At 46.9% G+C, this 19,806-nt stretch overlaps 1 protein-coding gene across 3 annotated transcripts; it reads left to right on the forward strand.

The window, feature by feature from the left end:
• Window positions 1-1,640: 1,640 nt before the first annotated feature.
• LOC132390622 (oxidized low-density lipoprotein receptor 1-like) lies at window positions 1,641-9,468 on the forward strand. Of its 3 annotated transcripts, XM_059963219.1 has the most exons (6): window positions 1,641-1,703; window positions 3,457-3,624; window positions 6,161-6,303; window positions 8,337-8,401; window positions 8,687-8,772; window positions 9,313-9,468. In XM_059963219.1, exons 1-6 carry the CDS (start codon window positions 1,679-1,681, stop codon window positions 9,339-9,341), a joined length of 516 nt encoding a protein of 171 aa, XP_059819202.1. In that variant the 5' UTR covers window positions 1,641-1,678; the 3' UTR covers window positions 9,342-9,468. The 3 variants fall into 3 exon arrangements, with proteins under 3 accessions (XP_059819202.1, XP_059819200.1, XP_059819201.1); XM_059963217.1 differs by having other exon boundaries at window positions 8,687-9,468; XM_059963218.1 differs by lacking the exon at window positions 8,687-8,772.
• The last annotated feature ends 10,338 nt before the right edge of the window (window positions 9,469-19,806 follow it).

The raw sequence follows: 19,806 nt of genomic DNA on the forward strand, positions 1-19,806 counted from the left end.
TAACGATTAGTCAGAGGGAAACGACGAGACCATTACGTTCACTGTTCTGTCCCCAGCCGAACGGATGGGAGAGGATATGATGGGGGAACTCTGTTGGAGGGTTGGTGAGGAGCCTGCACTCGGGGCAGGGAAGTGGAAACAGCGCCAGGAAGGGAAGGTATAGAGGGAGAGCTATGGAATGGTTTGAAGAGATCGTGTTGCGGGAGGTGTCGGTGAAGACAGAATGTCATCGGCAGGAAGGTGTGGAGTTTCTACCGTGGGAGGGGTGATGAGAAGGGAGTATTCAGAAAGGAGCGCTATAGGAATGGGCAGAGGGTAGGAAATACAAAGGGAGGACAGATGAGGATATTCAAAGGGGCTCCGTAAAAAAAAAAAAATACCCTAACTCCACTCTTTCTGACCTCATTCTCTATTCACTCTCTCCATCTTCACCGCCCTCTTCCCTCTCTCCCTCTTTCTCCTACTACCTCAATAACTCTCTCCCTCTTTCCTTTCTCCTCCCTCTCTCTGTCTTTCGTAGGCTCTTCCAACTTTGTCTCACACTTTCTCTCCCTCTTCACCACTTCTCCCTAGAATTTCACATTTCTCCCTCTTGCCTCCCTCCATCCCTCAACCCTTGTTCTCCCCTTTCTGTCCATCTCATACTCCCCACTCTCCCCTTCATTCTCTCTCAATCACTCACTGCCCAAGCGCTCTACCGACTCCCTTCTATCACACCACCCCCGTTTCCCCTTTCCTCGTCGCGTGCCTACTTGCCCATTCAGTCCGCACACCCTTTCCTTCCTCTTACGCTTTCTCTCTCTCAATGTTCACACCCTCTCGCTGCGCCCCCAATTTCCAACTCATCCCCCACTCCACACACTCTCAGTCGGAAAGTAGGTTGGGGAAGATGAGGCGAACTTTAGTGAAAGGGGCTTCGGGTATTTGTCTCATTGGGTTCCCTTCCAAAGAAGGTGCGACCGGCACAGAAGAGGCGGTTTCAATTCAACGTGAGTTGCATTGCAATCCAACCATACATGAATATCCACCAATACAGACAAACGAGTCTGCGTTACTCCAGGACCCAGATGCCAAACACAACACCAAAGGCCACACAACGGCACAAAACACTCAAAGATAACAAGCAAATGCAGAATATCAGAAAAATGCATTCATGCAATATAAATGGGTTTCATATGTTATTTCGTATGTATTCCAGGCTGAGGGAGCGTTAATACAGGTCTCTATCATGACGAGAGACAGATATAGACCAGGCAACCGGTATATTTCTCCCCCAGAGAGAAATGTCTATTCCCGTGGAGTGGAAGGGCAGCGGGAGTATCTTTTCGGGAAAGGTGAGGGGCAAGGTTTTGTTTACACAGAGAGTGAGGGTGACTGGAATTTGCTGTCAGGGGTGGTGCTGGAGGCAAATCGATAGAGGCGTTTAATCGGCTGTTTGTCATGCACGTGGGTGCACAGGGGTTGGAGGGAGATGAACATTGCATGAGGAAAAGGGAGTGATTTGAACACAGAGGATGGAAAGAACAGAGCGAGGCAGATCAGGGAATATGACGATGGATTGTCAAAGTAAAGGAACGATATTTCCACAGACGACATGGGCAGTGAACGACCCACAAGGAGAGGCCGATCAGACCCAACCATATGGCTAATCTGCGTTTTAACAGCGACCGTCATTATCATGGTTATCTGCTGGAGGATTCATGGTGAGTTTCACTCCGGTCGCAACGACCAACCGCAGAGAATAAAAATGACCACTTTAACAACGACACAATCCCAACATTACCCCGAAACACCCTTCACTGTGATACCAAGACACCCCTCACTGTGTTACTGACGGGTATCTCAGCATGACTCACCCCTCACCGTGACACCGACACAACCCCCACCAACACATCACTCAACATGATTCCAACACAGAACCTAACGTAATAACGATTCAACATAACACTGACACGCCTCTCGACGTGGTGCCGAAGCGTCCCTCACTGTGACACAGACAAGTCCATCACTTTGAAGCTGACTCATCTCTTATCATACAGCAAAATCAACTCCACCGAAACACTGACATAACCCACACCGTCACAAAGACACCTTCCTCACCGTGACACCGACAAGCCCTCAGAGCGTCACCCACTCAGTCCTCATCCTGACAACAACACTAAGCTTACAGTGACACCGACACATCCACCGTGACCACAAGAGGTCATTCCCCGTGACACACCCCTCACCGTGACATCGACATTTTTCCTAATGTAATACCAATTCACCAAACACTGTGACACAGACGCGCCTCTCACTGCAACACCGTCAAACCTAGCACTGTGACCCCGACATATCTCTCACCGTAACATAAAGATACACCGCGATGTGACCCGGTACACCTCCCACATCAACCCAGAAACACCTATCACAGTGACAGCTACACGTCTCTCACTGAAAGACCGACTCGGTATGACAGGGAATCAACTATCACCGCGATACTGAAGCAGCCCCCATCGTGACACCAACAAAACATCGCTGGTACCCTAAAATACCCCACAGCGTGTCCCAGAAACGTACCTCACGGTGGCGCCGACTCCCCTCACTGTGCCACCAGCACCCTTCACCGTGACACTGACACACCACACTCAGTGACCCGCTCAGTAGCGTGACGCAGACACACTATGAACGCCAAACATCCTTCACCATCTCTGATCACCTCTGACAGAAAACTACAAACTCCTTTGGTAAGAACATCACGAGATGAACAGTACCCAAAGCCAATGTCGACTACTAGTCCATGAGTTAAACTCAGCTTTAAATTTACTTTGAGGCAATTACTCACACCTCACCCTGACATCGCCAAAGCCCTCACCGTGATACCGACACATAAATTCACAATGACACCGACATAGTTCCCTCCATCGTACCGACACACACCTCAGCGTGACAATATCCCGCACAGCGTGGTCATGACATGTCTCTCACAGTGACACAGACACACTCATCACAATGAGACCAGCACCCACACGTTACACAGATACTCCACACACCGGGACACTACCAGACCCGCCTCTCTGACATTTCTCTCGTCTTGACGTTGAGATACACTTCATTGTGGCGCGGTACACCTCTCTCCGGGGCACAGAAACATCTATCACAGTGACAGCGACACGTCCCTCACAGCAACTCGGACATGCCCCGCGCTGAGGCAGGGAATCGGTCATCACAACGATACTGACACAGACCCCATTGTAACAACAACAAACCTTCACCGTGGCATTGATAACCCCTCAGAGATACACAGACACGCCCCTCATGTTTCCGATGACGCCTCTCACTGTGACACCGGCACATCCTTCACTGTGACACGCTTCACCGTGACACTGACTCAACACTCTCTGTGACCCGTTCGGTAGCGTGACGCTGACTCACGTTTCACTGTGAATGCTAAACATCCTTTACCATCTCTCTCAGTATCACAGATTCGTCAGTCAAACGAAACATGCCACCGAAACTCTGATCTGTCCGATCTTAAACGAATGCACAGCGTTCTCCGTCACCAGTTCACTGAGATGGAAACGAAGTACAGATCTGTCAACGAAACCAAGGTTAAAATCTGTGAATTTTTGACCAGCAGAATAGGTGAGGCATCATCCCCCTCTTTCACCCGCTCCTCATCACAAGGCAGGCATGGAGAGATAAAGCGTTCACTCTCTGCTTGACATTGGGAGAGTGTGAAGAGATGTTATGGAGGGTGATTCACTTTGTGTTTGACCCGGTGAGTGTGTGATGGGGCTGCGTTTCACTCTATCACTGAATCCAGGAGAGTGTGATTGCACCTTGTGGAGGTGGATTCACTCTGTGTCTGACCACGGGATTGTGAGACGTAACATAACAGCATCAGTCTCTGTCTCACTCCGGGAATGTCTGATGGGACAGTATGGGTCCAGCTTCACTCTGTGTCTGTCAGCGGGATTGTGTGATGGGGCAGTGTACAGAGAGATTCACCGCATGCCTGACTCCAAAATGTGCTATGTCACCGTGGAGAGAATATTTCACTCTGAATCCGGAAGTGTGTGATGGGACCGTGCAGCGGGGGCTTCGCTCTGTGTCTGAATCCGGGAGTGAGTTATGGGATGTTGCAGAAGGGGCTTCACTCAGTGTCTGATCCCGTGAGTGTGTGTTGAGACGGTGTGGAAGGAGTTTGGATAAAAAAAAAGGCTTAAAGGAAGAAAGCAGAGTGTAGTTGTGGAAGGAAAGTATTCTGCCTGGAGGTCGGTGACTTGTGGAGTGCTGCAGGGATCTGTCCAGGGAACCCTGCTGTTTGTGATTTTTATAAATGACCTGGATGTGGAGGTGGAAAGATGGGTGAGTAAGTTTGCGGATGACACAAAGATTGGAGGAGTTGTGGATGGAGCTGTATGTTGTCGAAGGTTACAAGAGGATATAGAAAGCCTGCAGAGTTGGGCATAAAAAAATGGACGATGGAGTTCAATCCGGACAAGTGTGAGGTGATGTATTTTGGAAGGACAAACCAGTAGACTGAGTACAGGATTAATGGTCAGTTACTTAAGAGTGTGGATGAACAAAGGGGCCTTGGGCCTCATATCCATACATCCCTCAAGGCCGCTGCTCAGGTTGATCAGGTAATTAAGAAGGCCTAAGGGATGCTAGGCTTCATTAACAGGGGGATTGAGCTCAAGAGTGGAAAGGTCATGTTACAGCTCTACAAATTGTGTTCAATTCTGTTCAACTCATTATAGGAAGGATGTGGAAGCTATGGACAGAGTGCAGAGGAGATTTACCAGGTTGTTGCCTGGATTGGAGAATAAGGCAAATGAAGCAAGGTTAGCAGAGTTGGGACTTTTCTCTTTGGAGAGTAGAAGAATGAGAGGGGACTTGATACAGGTCGACAAGATTATAAGAGGCATAGATAGGTTGCGTAGTCAGTACCTGTTTCCCAGGGCACCAATGGGAAAAAAAAACACCAGGGGGATAGGTACAAAATTATGGGAGGGAAGTTTAGGGGAGACATCAGGGGTAAGTTTTTTTTTTACACAGAGGGTTGTGATTGCCTGCAATGACTTGCCAGGGATGGTGGTGGAGGCTAAAACATTAGGGCTATTTAAGAGCCTCTTGGAGAGGCACATGGATGAAAGAAAAATGGAGGGTTATGGGGTAGTGGTGGTATAGTAGATTTTTAAGGATTATGTGGGTCAGCACAACATGGAGGGCTGAACGGCCTGTACTGTGCAGTAGTGTTCTATTGTTTTATGGTTCTATGCAAAAACACGGAGAAACTGACCCCAGAGGAGTGTGACTGGACGGCGTGCAGGAAATTTCACTCCACGTCTGAACGCTGGAATGTGTGATGATGCCATGGCGAAAGAGATTCACACTGTGTCTGATCCAGGCAGTGCGTGACGAGACATTGTAGAGGGGGAACACTATGTGTCTCACTCCGGGAGTGTGTGATCGGACGGTGTGCAGGAAACTTAAAGCTGTGTCTCACCTGTGGGTGTTTGATGGGACTCTGTGTTCGACCCAGTTGTGTGTGATGAGAAGATACTGCGGGATGCGGGGTGGGTGTATGTCTTTGGTGGGGGCGATGGGGGGAGTGGCCGGGACGTTATGTGTTTGCCTGACACCGGGAACGGTGACGCGTGCCTGGATGGTGTTCCTCTCTGTGTCAGATATCTCTGTGATAGGACTGTGGAGGGAACCTCTCTCGTTTGCTGACCCTTGGGATGTCACTGGGTAGAAGGAGCATCATTTTATGGTTGACAACGGGAGTGTGCGGCGGGATGAAGCAGAGAGTGTTTTATTTCCTATCTGACCAGGGGAGGTTGTATAGGGGTAGTATGGAGGAAGATTCACTCCGTGTCTGTCCTCAAGAGCGCGTGGTTTGACAGTGGACAGCGTGCAGCCCGAACCCATGTGTATGTAAAGCGACTGTGGAGAGAGAGAGAGAGAGAGAGAGAGAGAGAGAGAGAGAGAGAGAGAGAGAGAGAGAGTCACTCTATCATTGTATGTCGGAGGAGTGTGTGATGAAAGCAGCGACCCCTGCTGTCTGAAACCGGGATGAGTCATTGTGGATGGAGGTTGACTGTTTCTGATCCCAGTGGGTGCATTGGGAGCTATGGAGGGCGATTCACTTTCTTTTGTTCCGGATTTGTAGAGCAGTTGTGCCCGCAGAACTGGATCGAAAACGAAAATCGGTGTTATTTCATATCCACCTTGGAGAAACCTTATCATGGAGCGAGAGAATATTGTTCAAACTTTGATGCAAGGCTCCTCGAAATAAATTCAAATGAGGAAGAGGTAAGTGATTCCCGGGGTCGAACGTAGATTCAGTCATTCCGCACCGTCCCATCACACACTTCCGGTGTCAGACACAGAGTGAATCTCCCTCCACACTGTCCCATCACACACTCCCAGGGTCAGACACGGAGTGAATCTCCCTCCACACCGTCCCATCGCACACTCCCGGGGTCAGACACAGAGTGAATCTCCCTCCACACTGTCCCATCACACACTCCCAGGGTCAGACACGGAGTGAATCTCCCTCCACACCGTCCCATCGCACACTCCCGGGGTCAGACACAGAGCGAATCTCCCTCCACACTGTCCCATCACACACTCCCAGGGACAGACACGGAGTGAATCTCCCTCCACACCGTCCCATCGCACACTCCCGGGGTCAGACACAGAGTGAATCTCCCTCCACACCGTACCAACACACACTCCCGGGGTCAGAGACAGAGTGAACCTCCCTCCACTCCGTCCCATCACACACTCCCGGGGTCAGACACGGAGTGAATCTCCTTCCACACCGTCCCATCACACACTCCCGGGATCATACACGGAGTGATCCTCGCTCCACACCGTCTCGTCACACACTCCCGGGATCAGATACAGATTGATTCTCGCTCCACACCGTCCCATTACATACTCCCGGGATCAGACACGGAGTGATCCTCGCTCCACACCGTCTCGTCACACACCCCCGGGGACAGACACAGAGTGAAACTACCAGTGGAAGCGAAATCAGAATCAGGTTTATTATCAACGGCGTGTGACGTGAAATGTGTTAACTTAGCAGCAGAAATTCAATGCAATGCATAACTTAGCAGAGAAAGAAAATAATAATAAACAAATTAAAATATAATAAAAATATACGTAAATGAAACACGGATGTTGAATAGATTATTTAAAATGTAAAAGAACAGAGAAATGTTCAATATTATAAAAAGTGAGGTGGTCTCCAAAGTTTCAAGTCCATTCATGAATCTGACGGCAGGGAGGATGAAGCTGTTCCTGAATCGCTAAGTATGTGCCTTGAGGCTTCTGCATCTCCTACCTGATGTTTATAGATAGAAACGGGCATGCACGGGTGGTGGAGGTCTTAAATAATGGTCGCCGTCTTTCTGAGTCTCCGCTCTCTGAAGATGTCCTGGGTAGGCAAATACCCAAGATGGAGCTGAATACATTTATAACCTTCCGAAGATTCTTTCGGTCCTGTGCAGTAGCCCCTCCATACGAGACAATGATGCTCTCCACAGGACAACTATGGAAGTTCTTGATTGTGACTGAATGAAGCCCCTTCACGCCGTCCCGTCAGATACTCCATCTGTCAGGCAAAGAGTGAAGCTCCCACAAACCCCGCCCATCACCCATTCCTGGCATCTGACACTGGGTGAATCCGTCGCTGTGCCATCTCTTCACATTTTCCCGTGGACAGGCATGGTGAGAGGCTAAATGTTACCCTAAATTTCTACCAGCATCCGTTTGTCTGGTATGTGAGGGCCAAACTGCTTCCAGCCCGGCCAAAACGAGAAATCTCGTTTGTGTTGATGTGTTGCCCGTTTACAAATCAATCCCAGGAAATAACCAGCAGTACACAATTTGCAATTAATCGACTGGGCTTTTTGACTCTTCATTTGACTAGCTGGTTAATACAGAAAACAAAGAGAAAAAGGGCCCATTTTAACGAAACAGTCTAATGCGCTCCTTGGTGCTCACTGTTTTCCCGTCCGTCCGTTCTCCATCGATTTCCCCCGGGTGTGGTCCACTCCCGACCCCATTCCAAGACAGCTCAGGCCTTCAGTCAACGATTACCCCGTAATGGCATCTCCTTTCACCATCTTCAGCCGAACAAAAATCCGCGAATACCTCGCTCTCGGGCTCACAGGAAAGAAAACCCCTCTCATCATGGGACGCCGCCCATTCCAAAGCCCCCGTTATATCTCGTCATAACACAAACACACTGCCGCTACAGAGAAACCATTACATTAGCAGTGAAACATTTCCCAGGGCGTAATATGCACATTAATCGAAGGGTTTTAATTTCACAGGAATTTGTTTCAACCACTATCGGCAATGTATACAGAACTTACTGGATTGGAAAATGCAGAGATGGGTGAGGTTTGGAATTTTACAGGTCGGTGGTGTGGGAGGGACTCGAGGCCGTGTGGAGAGAATGGGATAGTGGGATTAGTTTGTCGACTGACCCAGAGTTTTCGGGATAGAGTGGTGCAGTGGGATTGATTTGGGAACTGTCTCGTGATTTTAAGCGAGAGAGTTGTAGTGGGATTTTTCCGGGGCTGGGGGGCGAGCGCAGATTAGTGCATTTTGTTTCTCGATGATCTCCGGTTCTGCTGGATCTGTTTTGTCTCTGTTGAAATTCTCTAACCCTCTTTATCAGGAATGTGGACTCTAATCTTCTGTATAAGCCCTATGGATGGCCCAGATGCAGTAAATGCAACACGTACTGGAACAACAATTGCGAAAGTAATTACAGATTCATCTGCGAGAAGTCGGATATTCCTGCAGAGATCCGAGGCCTCTGTCAAAAACCCGTGGGGAAGACTTAAATCAAATGAATGCATCCCACCTTTCCCCATTTTATCTAACCCACTCACAAACCCCCATTCTTTTACTGTTTCCCACCCCCTCCTTCCTAGCACTCTCTTCTCCTCTACTCGCATCCCCATTCTTCACCACTACTCACCTTCTCCCCATCTAGACAAATTTTTACCCTTCCCGCCCCGCTATTCCCCGCTCCCCCCATTTACACCACCTTTCTACTCCTGTCTTCGCTTCTGCCCTGGCTCTGTCCCCCTCGGACCACATTGCCTGCCTCTCCTCTCTCCGTTCTCTCCACACACTCTCACCTCAATTCTGTGCACTCTGTCTCTCAATTCCCCAACCCAGGGGGAAAATACTGTGCACATTCACCCTATCTGTACCCCTCCTGGATTCATAAACTCAATCCAAGGAATATAGACTCATCCGTCCTTCTTGCCTTCTTGCCTTCTCTCCGTATCTTAGACTCTCGAGACCCGGCAACATCCTCGTAAATCTCCGCCCGCACTCTTCCCAGCTCAGTGGCATCTTTCCTACAGGACGGCGTCCGGAAATGAACACCGCCTTCCGAGCGCCGTCTAACTGAAGCCTTGAAAAAACTTCAACGTTACCCCGGGACGATGCAAAGATGTAAATTTAACCTAAATTTGGAGAATTAATAAATACTGCAATGAAGGTGAATACCGAGGGAGTGTTTAAGTGTTCAGGGAGCGTTCGGAATCTGATGGAGTAGGGGAGGCAACTGCTTGTAAATTGTTGAGTTTTCCGTCTCCTGTACCCCCTCCCCGAAGGTACCGATGAGCACAGGGCATTTCCCGGCGGGAGGGGGTACTCGCTGATGGATGAGGTCTTCCCGACATATTCACTTTTGACCATGTCCGCGTTGGAGGGGAGGGTTGTTGACGGGCAATAATTGGCAGTCTGAGCCTCAAAGGGAAGGTGACAGCTCACCACACTCCGGGGAATGGGAATGCTGAAATGGGACGCCTGCCGCTGTTCAGTCGGGAACGTGACACCTTCTTCGTGTTTGAGTGAATGTGCAATCTCCACGCAGATGGATTCCACATTCTGCTCCATAGATCCTACGTCGTCTCCGACTATCGCCCTGACCGCAGGCTCAATCAAGAGCGCAACCCCACCTCCTTGACATTTCTGCTCATCCTTTCCTGTTACCTGATATCCTTGGGTATTGAATTTCCAGTCCTCTCCACCTTGCAACCACGGCTCTATAATGACCATTAAATCATTCTCCTTTGTATTGATTTGGGCCACAATTTCACTGACCTTATTTGGAAATCTACGGACATTCAAATAAAGTGATTTTACGCTCATTGTGCTTTTAAAATCATGTCATCTTTCTCTCCTTACACTTGAAGTCTCTTCGCGACGCTTCACTCCACTCTTACTTTTCTCTTTTTTTATCTTTTGATTTTACTTTGACATCATCCACACTTTTCTCTTTTACTTTATCCATACTCCGCCAATCTATTGCATACATACCGGCATTATGTGGCTATCTGGGATCCAGGTCCAATCCAGGTTCAGGTCTAGCCCGTCCCTTTGGAACAGTTCCCTACTTCCCCAGTACTGGTGCCAATTTCCCGTGAATTCAAACCCACTTCTCCCACACCAATCCTTGAGCCATGCATTTAACTCTAATCTTCTTTACATTAGGCAAATTTCACATGGCTGTGGCTGTAGCAAGGAGATTGCCTCCTTTTTGTTTTATCTTTTGTTTTTAAGTCCGTAGTTGCTTAATTCCCTCAGCAGAACCGTTTACATCGATCTACCGATGTGTTGCATTTGAAATATTGACTTGGTTTTTACCGCCGCCAGCCGCAAGTAATTCCTCCAATCACCCCTCATGGCAGAAGAAATCCCTCCGAACCTACGGTCTAAATTCTCATCCCTGCATGCTGAGGCCGTCCCCGCAGGCCTTTGTCCCGACCTCACCATCTCTCTCCCCATTCACTCGATCGAGGACTTTCAACATTTGATGGGTGGCAATGACGTCACCACTCATTCATCTGAATTCCAGAAAGTACAGGCCCAGATTCCTCAAACGCTCCTCAATCCCGGAATCATTTTCGCGAAACTCCATTTCACCCTTCAGAACGTCAACACATCCTTCCCTACATAAGGTCCAAAAATTGGTCCATAGTACCGAAGATTAGGCCTCCGAAAAACACCTTAAAATTAAATGATCGTATTTATCTGTTAGTTCTCTGGAAAACAATGAGACCGCTGTATTTGCCTTCCTCACCACCGACTCCAACAATAAATTAACCTTAAGGAAATCCTGCACAAGGACTCCCAAATCCCTTTCGGTCGTAGATTGTTGAATTTACTCTCAATTTCGAAAATAGTCCGCATTTTTATTTATTCTACCGAATTGCAAGACCATACACTTCCCGGCACTCTATTCCGTCAGCCATCGCTTTGCCCATTTCCGCAATCGGTCTCAGCCCTTTTGTAGCCCTTCTGTTATTTGAGCCCTACCTGTGGATGGGTAATGTTATGGCCTGCCTGCACTGACTGTGGTTTCCCGATGAGGAAGTCAAACATTCGGTTGCACAGGGAGATACTCTGACCCAGGATTTGGGGCTTGTTGATTATAATTGAGGAAGTGATTGTGCTGAACGCTGAGCTGTTGTCAATGAACCGCAGTCTGATGGAGATATTCCAATTCTCCAGGCGGACCGAGGCCACTGGGAACCAGGACAGTCAAGCCACTGCAGACCTCTTGTGGAGAGAGCCAAGGTCAACGGGGTCAACGTGCTGGGCTCAGCAAAGATGCTAATATCCGGGAAATTTTCAAATAATTCGAGAGGCTTTCCGGGTGATAGATTGAACGTACAGAGAGGTAGTTACACGCACGGTGCAGGGCACAAGAAACTATAGATCGCACGAGGGGGCACTGTTTTAATGTGCTTGAAAGCGGTTACAGAGTTGTCAGGGTTTTTTTTTTGTTTACGTAGTGTTCGTGGAATTGCCTGCCGGCGCTAGTGGCTGTGGCGGTTACGAGAGGATCTTTTAAGAGACTCCTGGACAGGGACATGGAGCCTCGAAAATATGGTGCTATGGTTTACCCTTGGTAGGTTCCAAGATAAGTGCATTTTCGGCAATGCTTTCTGGGACGATGGGCCTCTATTGTGCAGTTTGTTGATCGGAAATGTTGTGACCGAGCTACACTGACTGTGGGTTCCCAATGGGGAAGTCAAACATTCTGTTGCCGATGGAGATGCACTGCCCCGGATGCTCAGATTGTTGATAAGAACTGAGGAAATTATTCTGCTGAACTCTAAGCTGTTGTCAAGAAACAGCAGCCCCGTGTGGGTATTGCAAATGTCCAGAATGCCCAAGGCCCAATGGAAAGCAAGTCAGATCGTGTCCCACTTGGCTACCAGTGGCATGGCTAGGAGGAGTGACGAAGGAGTAGAGGGATAAGGGTTAAAGGGCAGGATCTCCAGGGTAGTGATCTCAGTATTGAAAACCGAGCACCGTTCACGCCGGGCCAGAGCCAGTGAGATTATACAGTTTACAATCATGGGTGTCAACTAGTTCCAGAGGGATGGGCCCAAAGTGCCAGAACAGTTATTGGAGAGGTTGTGGAGACGGATGTTGATAAGAAATCACAAAAAGATGGAAATCAGATGGTTGAGATCAGTGCAAATATTGTCCCGGGCTGCACACATTTCAATGCAGAAAGATCGACATTGACTGAAAACAGTGCTGAGGATGAGGTAACTCGTTTTACAAACCGAGGCAATTTGTACTGAGGAGAGGCTGTTGAGGGGGAGACATTGCAGTCAATCGTCTGAGATTCCTGGTAAATTGTGGACACCATCGAAAAGGATGAATACAGGACTGAAGGCATTAACGTGCGGATTATAATGGATAAAGTGGTGTTTCCGTGGCAGGAGACAAAGTGTGGGAATGAACGGAGACTTATTGAGGTTTACTGCCGGTCACTCTGCAGGGGCTCTGACAGGAATATTTCAAATTTCATTAGAAACGGGGATGGTGTCGGAGGATTGGCGAATTGCTCATCCGGTTCCATTGTTTGATAAGGGTTCTCAGAGTCAACCTAGCAATGATCGGCCTGTAAGTCTGACGTCAGTGATGGGTAAATTAGTGGAAGGTATCCTTAGAGATGGCATATATAATTATCCGAATGCACAAGGTCTGATTAGGAACAGTCAAAATGGATTTGTGCGCGGACCGTCATGTTTGACAAAACCTATTGAATATTTTGAAGAGCTTACAAGGAAATTTGACGAGGGTTATGTAGTGGATGTTGTCTCTATGGACTTCAGTAAGGCCTCTGACACGGTTCCACACGGAAGCTAATTTAGGAAGGTTCAATCGTTAGGTATTAATATTGAAGTAGTAAATGGATTCAATAATGGCTGGATGGGAGATGCCAGAGTGTAATGGTGGATAACTGTTTGTCAGGTTGGAGGCCGGTGTCTAGTGGTGTGTCTCAGGGATCTATACTTGGTCCAATGTTGTTTTTCATATATATATATATATATTAATGATCTGGATGATGGGATGGTAAATTGGATTCGTAAATATGTAGATAATATTAAGATAGGAAGCCTTGTATATAATGAAGTCGGTTTTCAATGCTTGCAGAGAGATTTAGACTAGTTAGAAGAGTGAGCTGCAAGATGGCAAATGGAGTTTAATGTTGATAAGTGTGAGGTGCTACTTTTTGGTAGAACTCATCAAAATAAGTCATACATGTAAATGATAGGACATTGGCGAATGCAGTAGAACAGAGTTATCTAGGAATTATGGTGCACAGTTCCCTGAAAGTGGAATCGCTTGTGGAGAAGATGGTGCAGAAATCTTTTGGTGTGTTGGCCTTTATATATCAGAGTGTTGAGTGTAGGAGTTTGGATGTAATGTTAAAATTGTACAAGCCTTTGATGAGTCGAAATTGGTAGTATTGTGTACTGTTCTGGTCACTAGAATGTTATCTCCGTTTCAGCATCTAAGTTACAGTGAAATATTGAACAAGTTAGGTCTTTATTCTTTGGAGCGTAGAAGTTTGAAAGAGGGGTCGATAGAGGTATTTAGCGTTATGAGGGGTATAGATAGAGATGACGTGGATAGGCTTTTTCTATTGAGAGTAGGGGAGATTCAAACAAGAGGACATGAGATGAGAGATGGGGGCAAAAGTTTAGGGGAAACGAGAGGGGCTTTACGCAGAGAGTGGAAGCTGTGTGGAACAAGCTTCCTGTAAGAGTGGTAGAGGCAGGATAGATTTAGTCATTAAACAAATGGATGGGTATATGGACAGGAAAGGGATGGGGTTATGGGCTGAGTGCAGGTAGGTGGGACTATGTGTTGAGTCAGTGTTCGGAATGGACTAGAAGGTCCGCGATGGCCTGTTTCCGTGCTGTAATTGTTGCATGGTTATTTGGTTATTAAATCTCCTCCGTTCTTTTTGTTTGGTTATAAAAACTCCTATGCAGCTTCTCAGTGACTGCAACACTGTTTATTGATCGGAAATGTTATGATCGAGCTACACTGACTGTGGTTCCCCATGAGGAAGTCAAACATCCTGTTGCAGAGGGAGATGCACTGTCCCGGATCTGGAGCTCGTTGATAAGAACTGAGGAAATGTTTGCGCTGAACTCTGAGCTGTTGTCATTAAACCACATCCTGACGTCGGTATTGCAATTATCCAGATGGTCCAACGCCCAGTGGGGAGCATGTCAGATCGTGATCCATTTGACTACACATGGCATGGGTGGGACAAGAAACGAGGGGATACAGGGAATTAGTTTAAAGGGCAGGACCTTCAAGGTAGTGATGAAACCCAAGTCACGTGCTAGTCAGTCAATAACCAGAAGGTTTATACTGTTCACACTCATGGGTGCCAACCAGTTCCAGATTGATTGGAGCCAGAGTGGCAGAACAGTGACTGGAGAGATCGTGGTGGCGGACGGCCTGAGAGAGCGATGTCCCAGTGGTTGTCTGTTTGGCGGTACGTCTGCCGCTTGACTCAGAAGGGGTGGGGAAGAAGGGACAAGATGTGGTAATCGGGGATTCGTTAGTTAGTGAAACAGACAGGAGGGTCACTGTGCCAGAAAGCGGCTCCTGGATGGTGTGTTGCTTCCCGCGCGCCAGGGTCCGGGTTATCTCACACCGAGTCCTCAGCATTCGTAAGTGATGTGGACCAAAGCCAGAAGTCTGTTTACTGAAGAGGTGTGATTAATTTCCTTCTGAATTTTCTGAGGGAGAAGCATAATTCACATGCATCCGTATCACAAACAGCTGGAGATAATGGCTGGGATGCCTGCAGAGAAGAGCTGTCTGAAGTTTCTGGTAATTATACATAATGAGCAGTTTAGTTATGTCCCAGAGAATAGGTTATTCTCAAATGGCAACGGTAGGCAACCGTGGCTGACGAATAAGTTTAAGGATGGCAGTTAAACCCTGGAATGTTCTAGGGTTATATGTTCTATATAAGGTGGCAAATATGAGTGGGAAGATGGACGATTTGAAAGCTTTTAAAATCGAACAAAAGGCAACGAAAAAGGCTATAAAATTGGAATAAAAGTGGAATATTGTGGCACAGGATCCAATAATATTAATCTGGATACTATAAGTTTATTTTTCAGTGATGCAACGTTTAATAGGAAGGTGAGAGTTGATTTTGATCCACTGGAAAATAATGTTGGTGACACAAATCAGATTAATGAGTGACAGAAATGGCAGATGAGCGCAATCTGTACTTTGCATAGTTCTTCACAGTAGTGGGAACTAGCAGTGCACCAGACACCAGTCAGTGACAGGGAGAAGGCGTGAGTGTCACTGCGATTACGAAGTGTAATGTGCGAGGCGAATAAAACTCAAAGGTCTTACGTGGGTAAGTCGACTGGAACAGACAACCCACATCTCAGAGTCCTGAGAGAGGTTGCCAAAGGAAAACCGATGCATTGGTCATAATCTTCAAATTCACCTAATTCCCGGAGGGCTGGAAAATTGCAGACATCGCTCCACTCTTTGAGCAGTAAGGAAGACTAAAGAACTGAAATTATAGGCCAGTCAGCCTAACCGCAGTTGTTGAGAAAGTGTTGAAATCTATTATTAAGGATGAATTCTCGAGGTTCTTGGAGAGGAATGATGAAGTAAGTCAAAGTCAGCATGGTTTCTGCTGAGAGAAATCTTGCCTGTCAAGCCTGTTTGAGTTCGTAGAGGAAGTAACGAACAGGGTGGACAAAGAAGAGGCAGTGGATGTCACTGTGAGTGTCTGTGAGTGCGACTCTTGGCGGACAAGCCTGTTAGAGTTCTCAGAGGAAGTAACAAACCGAGTGGACACAGGGGGACAGTGGATGTCACTGTGAGTGTCTGTGAGTGTAAATCTTGCCGGACAAGCCTGTTTGAGTTCTCAGAGGAAGTAACAAACCGAGTGGACACAGGAGAGACAGTGGATGTCACTGTGAGTGTGAATCCTGCCGGACAAGCCTGTTAGAGTTCTCAGAGGGAGTAACAAACCGAGTGGACACAGGAGAGACAGTGGGTGTCACTCTCTTGGAATTTCAGAAGGTATTTGATAAGGTGCCAGAAAAGAGGCTCCTTAACAAGACAAAATCCCGTGGCGTTAAGGGAAGGACACTGTCATGGATAGAGAAACGTCTGGCAGGCAGGAGGCAGCAAGAAGGAATAACAGGGGCCTTTTTCTGGTTGGCTGCCAGTGACTGGTGGTGTTCTCCAGTTGGCAGTAATCAGCCCACATTTTTCACATTGTTTGATAATTATTTGAATAATGATTTGAATGGTTCTGAAGCAAATTGTGCGGAATTTACAATGATAGGTGGAGGGGCAGGTAGTGCTGAGAAAGCAAAACGATTGCAACAGGGCAGACAAATGGGAAAAATAGCAGGAATGTGGCATAAGGAATTCAATGGTCGGAAATATATGATAATGCCTTTTGTTAAAAGTAACGTTAGGGGAATTATTTAAATGAAGAAAAGTTTCAACCATCATAGGTGCAGAGGGACTGGTTGAGTCTGGGTTAAGAAAGCTAATGCAATGTTGGCATTTATTTCAAGGGCAAACGAATATCTAAGAAAAGAGATGACGGGGAGATCTTTTAAGCAACAACAAGACCGCACTTGGAGTATTGGCCAAAGATTTGGGCTCCATATCTCAGAAAGGATGTGTCGTCTTTGCAGAGAGTCCAGACGAGGATTACGAGGAAAATTCTAGAAATGAAGGGGTTAACATATAAGGAGCGTTCGGCAACTTTGGGCCTGTACTCACTGGAATTCAGAATAATACGGGATAATCTAGTTCAAACTACCGAAAGTTGAAAACACTAGATTGGGTTTATGTGGAGATGATGTTTCCTCTGTTGGGGATATCCAGAACTGGAAGGCCTACGCCCAAAATTGCGAGGTGTCCTTTCAGAACAGAAGCAAAGAGCAGTGCTTGCAGCTGGACAGAAGCGAGTAAGCGGAATGTTCTGCCACAAACCATGGTGGAAGCCAAGCCAGTCATTATATCTATGGGGACTGTTTGACATGTTTTCCAATGTCAGTGATTACATTTTTTTCGAAGGGAACCAACAAGACTCGTAATACCACAAATGAGACCTCTCCAGTGCCTTGCAAAGCCTAAAACATAAATCTTTACTCTTGTATGCTGGACATTTGGAAATGAATGCGAACATTGCATTTGTTTTCCTTACCACTGCCAACACCTGTAAATTAAATGTGAAGGACTAATGCACCAGGACTCCAAATCCCATTGTGCCGCAAATTGTTGCTTTTGTTTAAGAAAATAGACTACACTTTTATTTTTTTTTTTCCGGCAAAATGCATGAACATACATTTCCAGGCACTGCATTCCATCTGCCAGTACTTTGATCAGTTTTCTAATCTGTATAAGCTGGGCAGCTTCTCTGCTAATTCAACACTACCTGTAGATCGGAAATGTTATGGCCGATCTGCACTGACTGTGGTGTCTCGATGAGGAAGTCAAACATTATTTTGCAGAGGGAGATGCAACAGCCCGGGATTTGGAGCTTGTTGATTAGAACTGAGGAAATGACTATGTTGAACGCTGAGCTGTTTTTCAATAAAGCACAGCCTGACGTAAGTATTGCTATTGACTACATGGTCCAAGGCCCAGTGCAGAGCAAGTAAAATCTTGTTCCTTGTGAGTATTAATGACAGGGATAGGTTCTTGCCTGACTAGCACGTGGCACGGAATTCAAAACTGAGATCACTACTCTGGATATCTTTAACCTAACTCCTCCCACTGCCTCGTCATTCGTCATACCCATGCCATCGGTGTCCAAGCCAACCACGATCTGACTTAGAAACATAGAAACATAGAAAACCTACAGCAGAAAACAGGCACTTCGGCCCACAAAGTTGTGCCGGACATGTCCCTACCTTACGAATGACTAGGTTTACGCATTGCGAGCTATTTTACTAAGCTCCACGAACCTATCCGAAAATCTCTTAAAAAAACTCTATCGTATCAGCTTCCACCACCGCTGCCGGCAGCCCATTCCACGCATGCACCACTCTGAGTAAAACACTTATTCCTGACATCGCCTTTGTAACTTCTCCGCAGCAGCTTAAACCTCTTGTGTCCTCTTGTGGCAAACATTTCAACCTTGGCGAAAAAGAAAAAAAAAACTCTGATTATCCACACGATCCATGTCTGTCATTATCTTATACACATCTGTCAGGTCGCCTCTGTCCTCCGTCGATCCAAGGAGAAAAGGCCGAGTTCACTCAAACTATTCTCATGGGACATACTCCCCAATCCAGACAACATCTTTGTAAACCTTTATTGTACCCTTTCATGGCTTCCACGTTTATCCTGTAATGAGGCGACCAGAACTGAGCACAGTACTCCAAGTTGATTCCGACCTGGGTCCTGTATAACTGTACCATTACCTCTTAGCTCCTAAATTTAATTCCATGATTGATGAAGGCCAATACACCATTCGTCTTCTTAACCACTGAGACGAACTGCGCAGCTGTTTTGAGCGTCCTATTGACTCGGACCCCATGATTCATCTGATTGTCCACACTGATTAATACTAGATTAATAGAGATTATTACCATCTATAATACTATAAACTACAATACTATAGATTAATATCATATTCCGCCATCATTTCTGATCTACCAAAATATAGCACTTCACACTCATCTGGGCTGGACTCCATTTGCCACTTCTCAGCCCAGTTTTGCATTAGCTCAATACCCCGCTGAAAACTCTGACAGTCCTCTACATTATCCACAACACCACCATCAGTTGTGTCATCAGCAAACTTACTAACCCATCCCTACACTTCCTCATCCAGGTCATTTATAAAAATCACGAAGAGTAAGTGTCCCAGAACTGATCCCTGAGGTACACCACTAGTCAATATCCTCTATGCAGAATATGACCCACCTGCAACCAGTCTTTCCCTTCTGTAGGCAAGACAGTTCTGGATCCACAAAGCAATGTTCCCTTCAATCACATCCCTCCTTCCTTTCTCAATGAGCTTCGTATGGGGCATCTTATCAAATGCCTTGCTAAAATCCATATAGACTACATCTGCTACTCTTCCTTTATCAAAGTGTTTAGTCACATCCTCATGAAATTCAGTCAGGCTCGTAAGGCAGGACACGCCCTTGACAAGGCCATGCTGACCATTCCTAATCATATTATACCTCTCCAAATGTTCATAACTTCTGTCTCTCAGCTTCTTCTCCAACAGCTTACCAATCACGAGGTAAGGCTTACTGGTTTATAATTTCCTGGGCAATCTCAACTCCCTTTCCTGAATAAAGTAAAAACAGCCACAACTCTCTAATCCTCTGGAAGCTCTCACGTCCGAACTGATGATTCAAAGATCATCGCCAGAGACTCAGCAATCCCCACCCTCGCCTTCCACAGTAGCCTGGTGTACTTCCCATTCTGTCCCGGAGACTT

Source organism: Hypanus sabinus, unplaced genomic scaffold (assembly GCF_030144855.1).
Source record: "Hypanus sabinus isolate sHypSab1 unplaced genomic scaffold, sHypSab1.hap1 scaffold_994, whole genome shotgun sequence".
Lineage (NCBI taxonomy): Eukaryota > Metazoa > Chordata > Chondrichthyes > Myliobatiformes > Dasyatidae > Hypanus > Hypanus sabinus.